We start from the raw sequence: 13,519 nt of genomic DNA on the forward strand, positions 1-13,519 counted from the left end.
TTTATGTTCAGTAATGCACTTTATTTACAAGACCTTGTTCAAAACTTACACAAGCACTGGGGGAAAAGAGGGAGCATCCGAGTTTGACGGTGAACAGAGACAACAGGTTAGCAGTATATCGGCTTGTAGCACTTGAGCATTACAACACATCAGCCATAAAGTGCCAGATTTCTATGCTCAGATTGTTCTGGCTCAAACCTTCCATGCGAAAGTGCCTGTTTGTAGACACTTCTGCTGTGTTTCTCCAGCGAAGACAGAGAACAGGAGCAGCTGAACGAGTATGAGCACTGTATGCTGTAGTTAGGCGCACAGTAAGGTCCTTACTCAAACAGGACCGGTAACCATGGTGACAGGGAGTTACGTTGAAGCTGCGGAATCAAACAGGGCATTGGGCAAGGTCTAGCCTCTCCCATCACAACTGCTGACCCTGGATCAGTTTGTGTTTTATTTTACGCGATGGTTGGCGAGTAGAGCTGGGTTTGGGCCAACTGACTCTGGACCACACCAGGACACAATTCAGTCCTTTTGTCCCATAAGGCCGGACATTGCACCCACCATCAGAACCCCCCCCCCCTTCCCCCCCGCCCCCGCTTAATGAACGCCACTTCAGCCGTTTCTCCGGTTGCTCTGTCTCTTCCTGTTCCTTCCCACAATGCCCCATTAAACCCAGGTGGAGTGCTGCCATTGTACCCTTCAGCAAAGGTACTCCACCTAAATTGCTTCAGTGAACATCCAGCTGGTCACCCTGGAGACTAGCCCCCCCCCCCCCTCCCCCGTCCCGCTAACTCCTGAAGGCGCTAACACACGACCCCGGGCTCAGAAGGGCAGGGTCTCCAGCCGGTCCATCAGGGAGCGGACCCAGCTGGTGCCGTTGATCAGCTTGGTGGTGGCGATGATGTACTCGGTTCCGCCGTCCTCCATCTGGGACAGGAAGCGGAGAGCCGCGATCTCGGCGTAGGTCACGCCCCCGAGGAAGAACACCAGCGTGGTGTTGTTCTCCCCCTGCTGGCCTGAGGGAGAATAACACGCGGGCGTCAGGTCGAACAGCAACATCCACATTCCCTAGCCCCCCCCCACCCCTCCTTCGTGTCCAGAGAGACATGCTTCCCAAACTTTTTAAACGTTCTAAGAAACAGGATGTACACCCTGACTACTGCAGCACATGCAATGGCCACCGATTCTCCTCTCATTGGTGTGAACAGCAATGAAAATGCATACCAGTAACATACAAAAAAATAAATTACATTTCTCATGAACCCATCACAACCACTCCCACAATGCACCAGTGGGAGGCTCTGCTCTAAAGACCAGACGAGGGGACCCTCCCCCACCCCAAGGCAGCCAGGACTCCCTCAATGGCAGTGTGAATCCCATCACCCTTCTTTAATTTATCTTCATAATTAAACAATATGCAGAATTATACATGTTTGGATGGACCAAAACAACAAAGACATCCAAAATGTTGAAAGACCGGGCCCACCTGTCCCAGCTGCCCTGCCTGTCTCTATGGTTCACCCTCCTGTATCATCGTCTGCATGTGCACGGCTATAATTGCTTTTGTTCTGCTAAATCTTTTTTGTGCAGGCAGTAATTACCGGATTCGGCTGACAGGCGGGGACTTGCCCGCCCGCCCCCCCACCCCCCGGCCCCCCGCCCCCGGCCCCCGCCCCAAACCCACTGCTCTAATTAACACACAACATGAGACACATCTCCATCATCATCATCGCCACACGTCCGTTATTCACGCAAGACTCTGCTCAGCTACCTGTGTGGAGACGAGGGAACTGCTCCCTGGCTTTAAAGCCACAGGTGACCCTTTTTCAGGCTGTTCCTCCCATCATGGGGAGTAATTATTTGAAATCCTTTAATGCCAAAGACATTCTACACCAGTGTTTCTCCACCCTGGTCCTGGGGACCCACTGCCCTGCATGTTTTAGATGTCTCCCTGCTCCAACACACCTGATTCAAATGAATGGGTCGCTATCAGGCTTCTGCAGAGCTTGATGACGACCCATTCATTTGAATCAGGTGTGTTGGAGCATGGAGACATCTAAGACATGCAGGGCAGTGGGTCCCCAGGACCAGGGTTGAGAAACACTGCTCTACACGTTACTGACCATTTAAAACAGAAACATGGATTTATTTATTAATTTTTTTTTTTTTTTTTTGCGGTGAGGGTCTCTCAGGTGTGTTTGGAACACGCATGTGACTCCACGGTGCTGTTCCCTGGCTGCAGGACAGTGTGCAGAACAGCAGCCCGAGCCCCTGTGTGCCTGCAGCTTGTGATAAGGGCATTCGCCCCCCCCCCCCCCCCCCCCCCCAAACCCCCCACACACTCACAGAGCCCCCCCCCCCCCCCCCGAAATACACACACACTCACAGAGCCCTTTTGCCTTCGCTGCCACAAATCAGCCACTGTTCAATCACAGCCGTGCTCAAACACAGGCCCCCGTGCTTATCTCCCCCTGCATACTGCCCCCCCCCCCCCCCCCCCCCCCGCCTTAACGTCTGCCCCCCCTACAGCTCTGCAAACACACACTTCCGCAGCAGTGTAGCATGATGGGTAAGGAGCTGGGCTCATAACACACAGAGGTTGCCAGTTCCATTCCCAAGTGGTGTACTAGTTTAGCACTCTTGACCCTAAAGATGCTAAACCTGAAGCGCATCAGTAACGACCCCTCCCTGTAACAAACGGTCCCCCCCCCGCCCCGTGGCGCGTCCCCCCTCCCCCCCCCCCCCCCCCCCCCGCGGCGCGTCCCCTCCCCCCCCCGCGGCGGGAGCTTACGCTTCTTGTGGAGTCCAGCGGGAAGCTGCTGGCGCTCCTCAAAGTGCGGCCCGGGGAGCATCTTCAGCACCTCCTCGATGCTGCGCCACCCCGGCCGCGTCAGGAGCTGCGTCAGCCGCACGCTCAGGGGCGCGTACCCGCTGTACACGTAGGAGATGTCGTTGGGGTTCTGTGGGGGGGGGGCAGGTGGGGGTTAGCGTACCCGCTGTACACGTAGGAGATGTCGTTGGGGTTCTGTGGGGGGGGGGCAGGTGGGGGTTAGCGTACCCGCTGTACACGTAGGAGATGTCGTTGGGGTTCTGTGGGGGGGGGCAGGTGGGGGTTAGCGTACCCGCTGTACACGTAGGAGATGTCGTTGGGGTTCTGTGGGGGGGGGGCAGGTGGGGGTTAGCGTACCCGCTGTACACGTAGATGTCGTCGTTGGGGTTCTGTGGGGGGGGGCAGGTGGGGGTTAGCGTAGCTGCTGTACACGTAGGAGATGTCGTTGGGGTTTTTTTGGGGGTTGGGGGGGATCAGCCCCAGCAGGACTGGAACAGCCTGGTCCGGGTTGAGGGTTCGCTGAAGCATCCCGCTTAGAGTGTTCTGGGCATTTTCTCAACGAAATGAGTCATTCAAGTACTTTCCTAATTTAAAATGGAATTTACCTTACCAGGGACAAACGGTTATTTCAATCATTTTCCTCTTTTCCCTTCCTATGATTGTATGTTTGTTCCACAGCATTTTAAATAAAGCACCTCAGATGCATATTTTTAACTCAGGCCTGACAGGAACAGCTAACCTGTCAGAAACATACGCGGTTCTGGACACGTCTCCCGAACCCAGCGTCCTCTTAATTACCTGATTCATGTTAAAACGTCTTGACAGGGCCTTCAGTGGACCAACTCTTTGTTAACCCTTATTAACCCAAGAGTAGGTTTTTTGGAATTCTAAGACAGTGTTCTAGAACTCGCTTTCCATTACCAGTAGTGATGGTTACATCAGCATTAGAACACTCTACTCACGTATGTGTGATCTCACACCCTTCTTCTGTATTTGTTTTTGTCTTATTCAGACATGTGAAGTAGACAGGGTAATAGACAGAGTGGGGACCACTGGTGAGAGGGTGCGGGGGAAGCGCGTAAGACCAAGGGTTGGCTGTCCTATGGACTGCACCACATCCAGCTCTTTCTCCCCCCCCCTGCTGCTGATTAGGGTGAGGGTTTCCCCAGATCTCACTTGCTCGTTGGGTTAGGGTTAGGGTGAGGGTGAGGGTTAGGGTGAGGGTGAGGGTTTCCCCAGGTCTCACTTGCTCGTTGGGTTAGGGTTAGGGTGAGGGTGAGGGTTATGGTGAGGGTGAGGGTTTCCCCAGGTCTCACTTGCTCGTTGGCGTCTTCCATCCACAGTTTGAGGGTTTTGCGGATGGTGGGGTAGCTGTTCCGCGCGCTGGTCTGCAGCTTCAGAAGGCCGGTCTTCTCCAGGTTGCCGAGCGTCAGGATGTGCTCGTAGCCGTACGTCTGCGTCGGAAGTAACGGGCACGTTAATCGCCAAGGTAACGCAGTCCCACGACTGCGCAGGTCCTTGGCTTAAAACACCTGCCATTATAATGACCACACCATACTGCTCTGACTGCAGGCAAATTCCACTATCAAGAGAGACATCAGGTTCCCACAGTCCAGGGGGACTGAATTAGACGTACAGTCCTATTACGGCATTGTGAAGTAGCCATGAGAACAGTTATGATGACAAAACCGGTTGAAACCCTTGGGTGGGCTGGTACTGTATCAGCGAGCCCAACATGCTCAAGCAATGTTATTTTGTGGGAAATACCAATGCAGCTAATGTCTACAATGCAGCAAAGGAGCCAAGCCGCCATTTTGGCTCTACCTGCAGGATCTCCCTCTTGTAGTAGTCCAGCACCTTCTGCTTGAGCCCGTTGTTGCACACGGACTGCATGCAGACCAGGCGCAGGATCTTGATCAGCGGGTCCTTCTGGGCCATGCAGTCCTCAATGTAGGTGTTCACCTGGGGGGACGGAAGGTTCGCGCTTTACGCCTCGTTCCCAGAAGCCCCCCCCCCAAAAAAAATAAATGAATAAATCAACACAGGGAGGAGCCCCCACAATGCCAAACGGACCTTGTCAGTGTCCACTCCCGTCATGAACTCCTGCTCCACCGTCAGGTTGTCAAAAAACGCCTCAGAGGCTGAAAGGGAGAGAAGCTATTTACCAAACTTCGTAAAAAAAAAAAAAACAAGAACAGTTTGGAAGGTATTTATGCACAGACTCGCGTAAAGAAGAGTGTTGTTTTTCTCACTGGTGATGTCCTTGATGAGCTCAGCGATGGAGGTGTGATTGGCCAGGGAGCTCCGCGCTGCCTGCATGTGAGGCAGCTGGGACACAAACTGCTTGATCTCTCCCACCGTCTTGGCGTTGTGGCGCTCCTGAGGAAAAAAACAACGGTGTCATACAGGAAGTAGTCCAACACCAGATTCTCTCCCTCCTTCCCTCTCTCTTTCTCTCTCCCCATCTCTCTCCCTCCCTCCCCCCCTCTCTCTCTCTCCCTCCCTCCCCCCCCTCCTCCCACCCCCTCTCTCTCTGAGGTACTCATTCTTGTTCTTAGAGGGCCTTAGTGTGCAGCTCCTCTCTATTTTCACTTAACAATCAGCAGACAATTCAGCCCCGAGAGACGGGGGGGGGGGGGGCTTAATTTTGTGGTCTCCTGCTCTACTCGAGTGTTGGGTAAGAGTGAGAACCAGCAGACCCCCCCGCTCTCTGTGGAGAACAGTAAACAGCACTGCTCCACAGCTTCTGGAGAAGGGGGTTACAGTTCGCCAGATTGGGTTCCTGTAATCCGATTGGTTCTCGCCAGCTTTAGATTCTCAGAAAGGCACATCTGTAGAATCTGGGCGTGTTATCTCACGCGAGTGTCAGCCAGCTCAGGCTCACAGGATTGTGAAGTTATGACCCTGACAACCGAGGCAGGACAGGAAGCGGGGACAGGGCATCCAGGCGATCAGGCATAGACACAGAGCGGAACATCAACTGGATCATAAAAACGGATTTTCATAGAATCTTCAGTTAAAAGGCCTCTGATGCTCGGAGGACTAGTGTGTTTTAATTACACAGCACTGGGGAAACGGCTTGCTCCTGCGTGGAATATCAGCTTTGTGTTCGACAGGTCTAGGCATGAAAAAAAAAAAATACAAACACACTTGTGACTCTAACAGGATGGCAGGGAGTCTTTTTTCCATTTGCACGTACTCATGCAAAAAATGTCCCATGCCTGTTTAATTAACATCTTTTAACTGACACGCGGGACTCAAGTCTATATTTGGGCTTAATTAGTCCATGTACGCAGATATATGCGTGTACCGCACCGTAGAACTCAAATATCCAGGCACATAAATGTATTATGAAGAGAATGCACACTATTTAAGAGCATTTTAAAAGTATACGATTGTCTATTTAGCAACAATGTAATTAAATCTAATTATTTGACATGTTCGGCAAACAGAAATGTCATCGGAAAGGTCAAGGCCTGTAATTTCAGGAACACAATGTCCTTCTGTGGACAAATAATGTCTGAATTTCTCTGTCGAGCGTCACGAGTGGCCCTTCTGCGTGATTACGAGCGTGGAGAACCTCCTAACGAGCGGAGACGGAATTAGTGTGGCTCAGATTAAAGAGGTCCTGGCCCCCGTGTGGCCCAGATTAAAGAGGTCCTGGCCCCCGTGTGGCCCAGATTAAAGAGGTCCTGGCCCCCGTGTGGCTCAGATTAAAGAGGTCCTGGCCCCCGTGTGGCCCAGATTAAAGAGGTCCTGCCCCCCGTGTGGCCCAGATTAAAGAGGTCCTGGCCCCCGTGTGGCCCAGATTAAAGAGGATCTGGCCCCCTAACCCTAACCTCGAACGCGGCGGAGATGATCTTGGCCTTCTTGCTGAGGGCGGCGCCCACGGCGTTGAAGTTCTTGTCGCGGATCTCGGCGTAGAGCTCCTCGGCAGAGTTGAGCGGCAGCTTCTTGGCCTCGGTGGGGAGGTCCTTCCCCCCCTCGCCCTGCTTCTTCTGCGCAAACTTCTCTGGAGGCAGCTTCACATAGCCTGTACATACACACACACACATACACACACACACACGCATACACACACACACACACACAGGCAGGTGTGTTGGGTAGTGTCTATGCCAGGTGTGTTGGGTAGTACCTGAGGCAGGTGTGCTGGGTAGTGGCTGAGGCAGGTGTGTTGGGTAGTACCTGAGGCAGGTGTGCTGGGTAGTGGCTGGGGCAGGTGTGTCGGGTAGTGCCTGGGGCAGGTGTGCTGGGTAGTACCTGAGGCAGGTGTGCTGGGTAGTACCTGAGGCAGGTGTGATGGGTAGTGCCTGGGGCAGGTGTGATGGGTAGTACCTGGGGTAGGTGTGATGGGTAGTGCCTGGGGCAGGTGTGCTGGGTAGTGGCTGAGGCAGGTGTGTTGGGTAGTACCTGGGGCAGGTGTGTTGGGTAGTACCTGGGGCAGGTGTGTTGGGTAGTATCTGAGGCAGGTGTGATGGTAGTACCTGAGGCAGGTGTGCTGGGTAGTACCTGAGGCAGGTGAGTGCTGGGTACAGGGTGATTAGTGTTATTATGGGATGGCGCGCGGCGCTCACCGTTGGTGATGCCGTAGACCTCGTCGATCAGGCCCTCGTAGGTGAGCTGTGTGGCCAGCGGGGTCAGCAGGTCCACGTTGCGGTCCAGGAGCAGCAGCGTGTCGAACACCGGCAGGATCTGCGTCTGGCTGCCCGCAAACTCCCTCTTCATCCTCAGCATCATGTTCGCCACGTGCTGGGGGGCGGGGGGGGGGGGGGCGGGCAGGGGGAGTCAGCACACTCTGGCAACCCACTTCAGGGCTAATTTACAGACTTTAAAACGGAAGCGACTCCACAGCCAGTTGAGTAGAAGTTAAGGCAGTGTGTAAAGAGGGCCGGACAGTGAAGGGGGGAAGGATGGCGGCGTTTTTCAGCGACGCACCCGAGCGCACTCGCCCTTCCCGAAGATCTGCGGGATGGTCCCATACAGGGCCTGCAGGGTCATCAGGCCCTTGGCAGTGTGGTACAGGCTGGTCTGGTCGTTCTCCAGGTAGCACTCCTGCAGAGGAGAACAGCTCCAGTTCAGGAAACTCACAGAAATTCAACTAAGAACTGCCAATCTTTTTTTAGTCTTCTTATACCATCAATCAATCTATTAGCATTCATTTTCTGAAATGGCTGAGCTGAAATGGAATTGAGCCCAAATCATGCTATACTTACCGGAGTTTGAGAGGAGGGTTAGAATATATGTACGTATGCGAGTGTACGTGCAAGTGAATGCATGCGTGTGTGTGCATGTGTTTGTGCGTATAAGTGAGTTCATGTCCGCGCATGCGTGTGTATGCCATAGGAGGCGATAGCGAGCGTACCCTGAACGCGCTCTCTGACTCCATAGACAGCAGGTCGCCGTCGTAGGGAATCAGGTCCAGGATGTACTCGTCGATGTTGATGAACGATCCCAGCACACCCTGTTCCTCTAGCCGCTGCTTGCACAGCAGGCTGTGACGCGGCACGAACAGGATGTGGAAATCGCGCGGCGATCGCAGCTTGTCCTCGCTGCCATGGGAACAGAAACATGACCGATCTGACGGACAAGAGCCGCTCGCACGAAAACGCTCTTTCCTTCCGTCCCTGTAACTACGCAACCAATAAGTAACAGACATCCCGCTTTTTAAAAATGTATAACGGGATTTTTCACACAGGCGTCGTTATTTCTACTTCGTATAGTTTAACTTACACTTGCTGCTCTGGATAGTGTTGTATGTGTGGCTGTTGTAGAATGTGCATTGTGCATTTGGTTCTTCTATATTTCATAACTGCACTGGTCCAGCTCCAACTGGGCTGAAGTAGGCCTACAGGGTTTTGGGGTTAAAGTCTGAGTATTTACTTTAACCCCAAAGTATATTCAGCCTTTCCTGCTGATCTTTGTTTATTCAGATTAAACTGCAAATCTTTGACATGCTAAGCATTTCTGTCCTTTTTACCACCATTGATGTTCAAAATGAGAGAGTCTGCTAGACCTTTCTTCCTAGATAATGCGCATTCCTAGAAATATTATACACTGTAGGCCTACTTCACTGTTAATGTATGCATGTATGCCTATAGCGTATCAACAGAAAGGATCACTATCAAATTAAACGAACTATTCTGGTCTTCCAGGTCTAACAGACCAACTTCTAGTGGCTAATGGCTAAACCAAGGGCAGCATTTGTCGATGTGCTTCATTCCTTTCAGAGCTCAACAGTAAAGGGCGGTCGGTAATCTGATTATCTGATCATCTGATTCATTCAGCACTTTCGCGTTTGCCCAAATTATATTACATCTTTTTCCAGAGATAACAAGGCACTGACCTAATGACATTCTCCGCAATTATGTCCATCAACTCCAATCTGGGCCTAACGAAGAAGATGATGTTTTTAACGTCGGCTGCAGGAAGGCGGCCTCCCTTGAGCGTAAACATCTTCTCCACTTCATGTTCCTGCAAAGCAAACAGCCGCTCGTTGATGGCGCTCGAACACACACAAACGCACACTGTTTATAATAGAAAAAAACGACATTGTCCATACCTTCAGTAAGGAATACTGAGCAATTAACCCGAAGGGTCCTGTTAGATATTCATCCCAGACGATGGCCTGTAGACAATTGAGAGGAACAATTTATTGCACCGCTACAGTTAGCACAACAGTATGTTGAAAAATTTGGGAAGTTAACTAGGCTACGTTACGTGTCGTGGTGGTCTCACAAGTGTTATGACGACTGTCAAGAGAGCATGACACGTCGTTTATAACCATCGATTAGATTACCTAGGTTATCTAGGTGGCATTACAGTCCTAACGTCGAAATCACAAACCACTCGATTCATAAGGCGCAGTATTTTTAGTAAAGAACTAGTCCGTGACGTTAAAATATTAATAGGCGACCTAACTAGATTCAAAGTGTGGTTTGGAAATTGGACATGTATGGATTTCCGAGACTGCCAGGTAGCCTGTCAACCAGCGAGCCTGAAATCCAGTTTTCTCAATCGCACAAACTGCGAAACAAACGACGAGTCGATTAGCCATATACTTCACCACTTTCCTACCTTGCTCCCAGCGCATTTATCCAAGAATTCTCGGAGCTCTTTCCGCGCAGCTTCCCTTAAAATGTTCAAATTCACTCTGCCGTAAGACAAGTGGGCCGCCATCTTCCTGTCTTCCAGCAAAATCATGTGACCGTCCGCGGGTGGGGGCGGTCACGTGTCAAAACAAACGCTCCCTGTTCCTCAGAGAGAGAGAGAAAGAGAAACTGCTGTTAAACTGTATTACGGGTATATTGGCTAAAAACATACAATAATGCTATTATAGCATATTATTGCATTGTGTTTAATGCATCATTCTGTATACAAATTAATCTACTTGCCACAGCGTGCTAATTTAATTATTAGACTATGAAATACATCCGCGCATTGAATGTTTCAGAGCAAATTGTGATGCCGTACAGGTGTTATAAGCTATTAATAAAATGATGATACGCTGGAAATACAGTGGGAAGCAGTTATCACTGTCTTATAGGCCAGTAGGTGTAAAGACGATAAGTAAAACTGAAAATAGATTTTTTATTGAATTGGGTTATTAAAAATGAATCAGCAGTTTTGTGTCATGAACATGACCGTTTTAAAAATCTGCATGTCTCCTGTAATTTTACTGACAAAGACTCCAAAAAACGGCTTGATTATACACAATTTCAATGTATACTTCATAATTTCTTGCTCTCTCTCTTGCTATCCTTTTTCACAAATAACCGTATAAGAAAGATACTATGTTATCTCGTCTTCATATGCGTTTCTTTAAAGTTTTAACATTATTTTTTCAATCCACTCCCTAGTCGTCGGTTGTCAAAATATGCGCGGTATGTTTTTTTTTTTTTTTTTCAGTGTAACAGAACAGTGTGAAATTTGTAATACATGATAGTATCCACTAGGTGGCAGTAAAAACACTACTAATGAAATTCTTGCTGAGTTGTTACTGCTGTTCAGGTTATTACCTTTTACCAGCACATGATATTGACACTGTTCTGATGACGTTTCGAAAAAAATGTATTGATGCTCCCTCGTGCACTTTTTATATGCAATGTGTGTGTTAATGTTTCCAATCAAATACAACTACATCTCTTTAACAATATGACGTGGCAAGCCAATTACGATTTCTAAAGTCAGACATCCCTCAATCCGCTGAATTACATCAGCATTCACTTTTATTATGGGTACAACATCGAAATACTACCTCGTCCCTGAAGCTACTGCTCGCTGCGCCGCATAGAATTCTGGGAAATTGGGCGCCGCTAACTCTGGAACCGTGGCGGGCACTACAACATTCGCTCCATTCAGAAGTAGCGTCGTGTTGATGACTCTGTCCGTGCTGCGATTAAAGTGGTGGCTGTGTGATTATGGTTAGGGAGCTGGTGTTAGCACTGGTACACCAGTGAGCAAAGGTAGCCTTCTTTAGCTGACCTGTAAAATACTCATCTGTATGAATGGATTATACTGTATAAACCACCCTGGATTTGCATGTCTGCAAAATTCTAAAACGTAGCTCTATCCATAAGAGTGTACTCATTTCTGTTCACTTCCCAGTAAGTGCATTATACTCTTTGCAAGGGGGTGGCACTGTGGTGCATTGAATTGCACTTTCGACTCATAGCAAGAAGGTATTGCGTTCCAATCCCAATACATGCTGGGCTGCAGCCCCCCTGCAACCCTGACCTGGAGTAAGTGGTGTAGAAAATGGACAGATGGAATTGTGGCCCCACACCTTGATTTTTTAATGTTGTCTCAGTGCAAGATTCTTTGTTACATGAACCTGGTCATTTTGGTTTTGTATTTGAATGGGGGTAATAACATGTAGTTCACAAAGCTACAAACATCTTTCTGGACCTATTAGTCTTGTTAACTGAACCGCACAATATGAGTCAATACAATTTACTTTATGGTTGCTGCGCCACCGTAAAAAAAGGCTTGTCACCGGAGCTTCGAGTTTTGTAATCCAAAGAACCTGAGTTGAGCCACCTATAGAAGAGCGCTGTGATCCGTTTTCCGCAGGTTTGTGGTGGAAGGAGCCGCGTGTGTTTACAGTGCCACGCAGGGAGCTGCAGGGGAGGCTGTGCTGCTCATGCTCCAGGACTCCCGTTTCTGCTCCACGCTGTTGCTCTGCTGCGTGCTGCAGTGAGGCTGAGGTGTTTCCCCAAAAACATCCCCGCTGTTGCATGTCCTGAGCCCTGCCCGGCTCACACTCCTCATTAAAATAGCAGTCAGAAGATCTCAATAATACACCTTAGAAGATAAAATTGCATTGTTTGTTATTACATTGCATTCTGTATGTTTTAGTGATGATACAAATAAGCTTTATTAGTCACAGAGCCACAAAGCACTGACGGTACACGACTGCTGATGTAAGTTTTCTGTTTTGATAAATCTCAAAATGTAGGTAAAATTATTTTGTTCATGACACAGAAGATACATTAATGATGAACACGCTCATAGGGGAAAAGGTTGCTGGAGACTGTTGTCCATGCAGTATGGTGTTTGCTTGCTGATGTGCCGACCCAAATCTGTGGGAATAAAATTCTGGATAAATTCATAGCAGCGCTATTGTTTGTTCCAGATAAATCGATACTGGGGGAAATAGTAAGGTTCATAAACACAGAGGCATATCTCGACCATATTCAGCAAATAAATCAGGACAGGAAATTAGTTTTTTTCTGAAAATCTACTTTCTGTGTTGTTGACAACTTATTTTAAAAGCCAAAATATTCTTAATATGGACATAAAGCTATATCCATCACAGTAAAAAAAAGAAATACATATATATATATATATATATATATATAATCAGAGTACAAATTTGTGGAGCTAATATCAGTGTCAAATAGGCTGCAATACGGCACAGCCATCAGTCGCTATAAAACCAAATGATAAAAGAAAAATAACTCATGCTGTTTAATGCATCATAATGAGCGCTGAGTGAATATTCATCGGTCGTAGACTATTCAGGACGGGACCGCAAGGTACGGGGTGCAATCTAATTAATTAAACTGCACAAAAATTGCCACCTGGTGGCGTTAAATTACGATATTTCACTTGACTGTTGATAAGCTCCGAGCATTGAAATTGCATATATATATATATATATATATATCGAGTTAAATATTACAGGTTTCAAGCTGTAACGTTTGCACTTAGTCGTTAATAACGACTGCCTGCAAATCCGAGTGCGAACTAAATCGAACCAAATCTTCCACCATTAATCTGCTGGAGAAAAAAACCCATTAGGTTGTACATACACGAATTCCTGCAGGAATATATCATTTCCTCTATTTAATGACGCATTGGGCTAATGCAGATGAAAGCAGACAGATTATCCTGCTCGCGCGGCTGCTATTCACGCGGGCCCAATATCACAACCGCTTCAGGTGCTTCTGTCTCTAATCACTATTACCATTATCATTTAGTTTTACTACTACAACAATTATTCTAAGTTAATATTTGACTTTGGGTTTTTATAAAAACGTGGATATAGTCACAATAACATCCGCAATACTTACAGTCATTACAATATTTATAACGATGGCTATAATAAGATTATAGTAGTAGTGTTGAAAAGTAGGAGAGAGTATTTTTTTATATTTGCTTCGACTGATACAGGGGTTTCCTGACCCGAACATC

At 48.6% G+C, this 13,519-nt stretch overlaps 1 protein-coding gene across 1 annotated transcript; it reads right to left on the reverse strand.

Annotated features, from left to right (window-relative positions):
- Window positions 1-10,053, reverse strand: vps33a (VPS33A core subunit of CORVET and HOPS complexes). The gene is made up of 13 exons (XM_035380041.1): window positions 9,902-10,053; window positions 9,387-9,452; window positions 9,171-9,298; window positions 8,190-8,376; window positions 7,763-7,879; window positions 7,402-7,576; window positions 6,664-6,857; window positions 5,077-5,203; window positions 4,898-4,965; window positions 4,649-4,786; window positions 4,141-4,278; window positions 2,786-2,954; window positions 1-1,010 (listed from the first exon to the last, which is right to left on the reverse strand). The coding sequence occupies exons 1-13, from the start codon at window positions 10,025-10,027 to the stop codon at window positions 817-819; spliced, it is 1,827 nt and encodes a 608-aa protein (XP_035235932.1). The 5' UTR covers window positions 10,028-10,053; the 3' UTR covers window positions 1-816.
- Between the last annotated feature and the right edge of the window lie 3,466 nt (window positions 10,054-13,519).

This window comes from Anguilla anguilla, chromosome 10 (genome assembly GCF_013347855.1).
Source record: "Anguilla anguilla isolate fAngAng1 chromosome 10, fAngAng1.pri, whole genome shotgun sequence".
Lineage (NCBI taxonomy): Eukaryota > Metazoa > Chordata > Actinopteri > Anguilliformes > Anguillidae > Anguilla > Anguilla anguilla.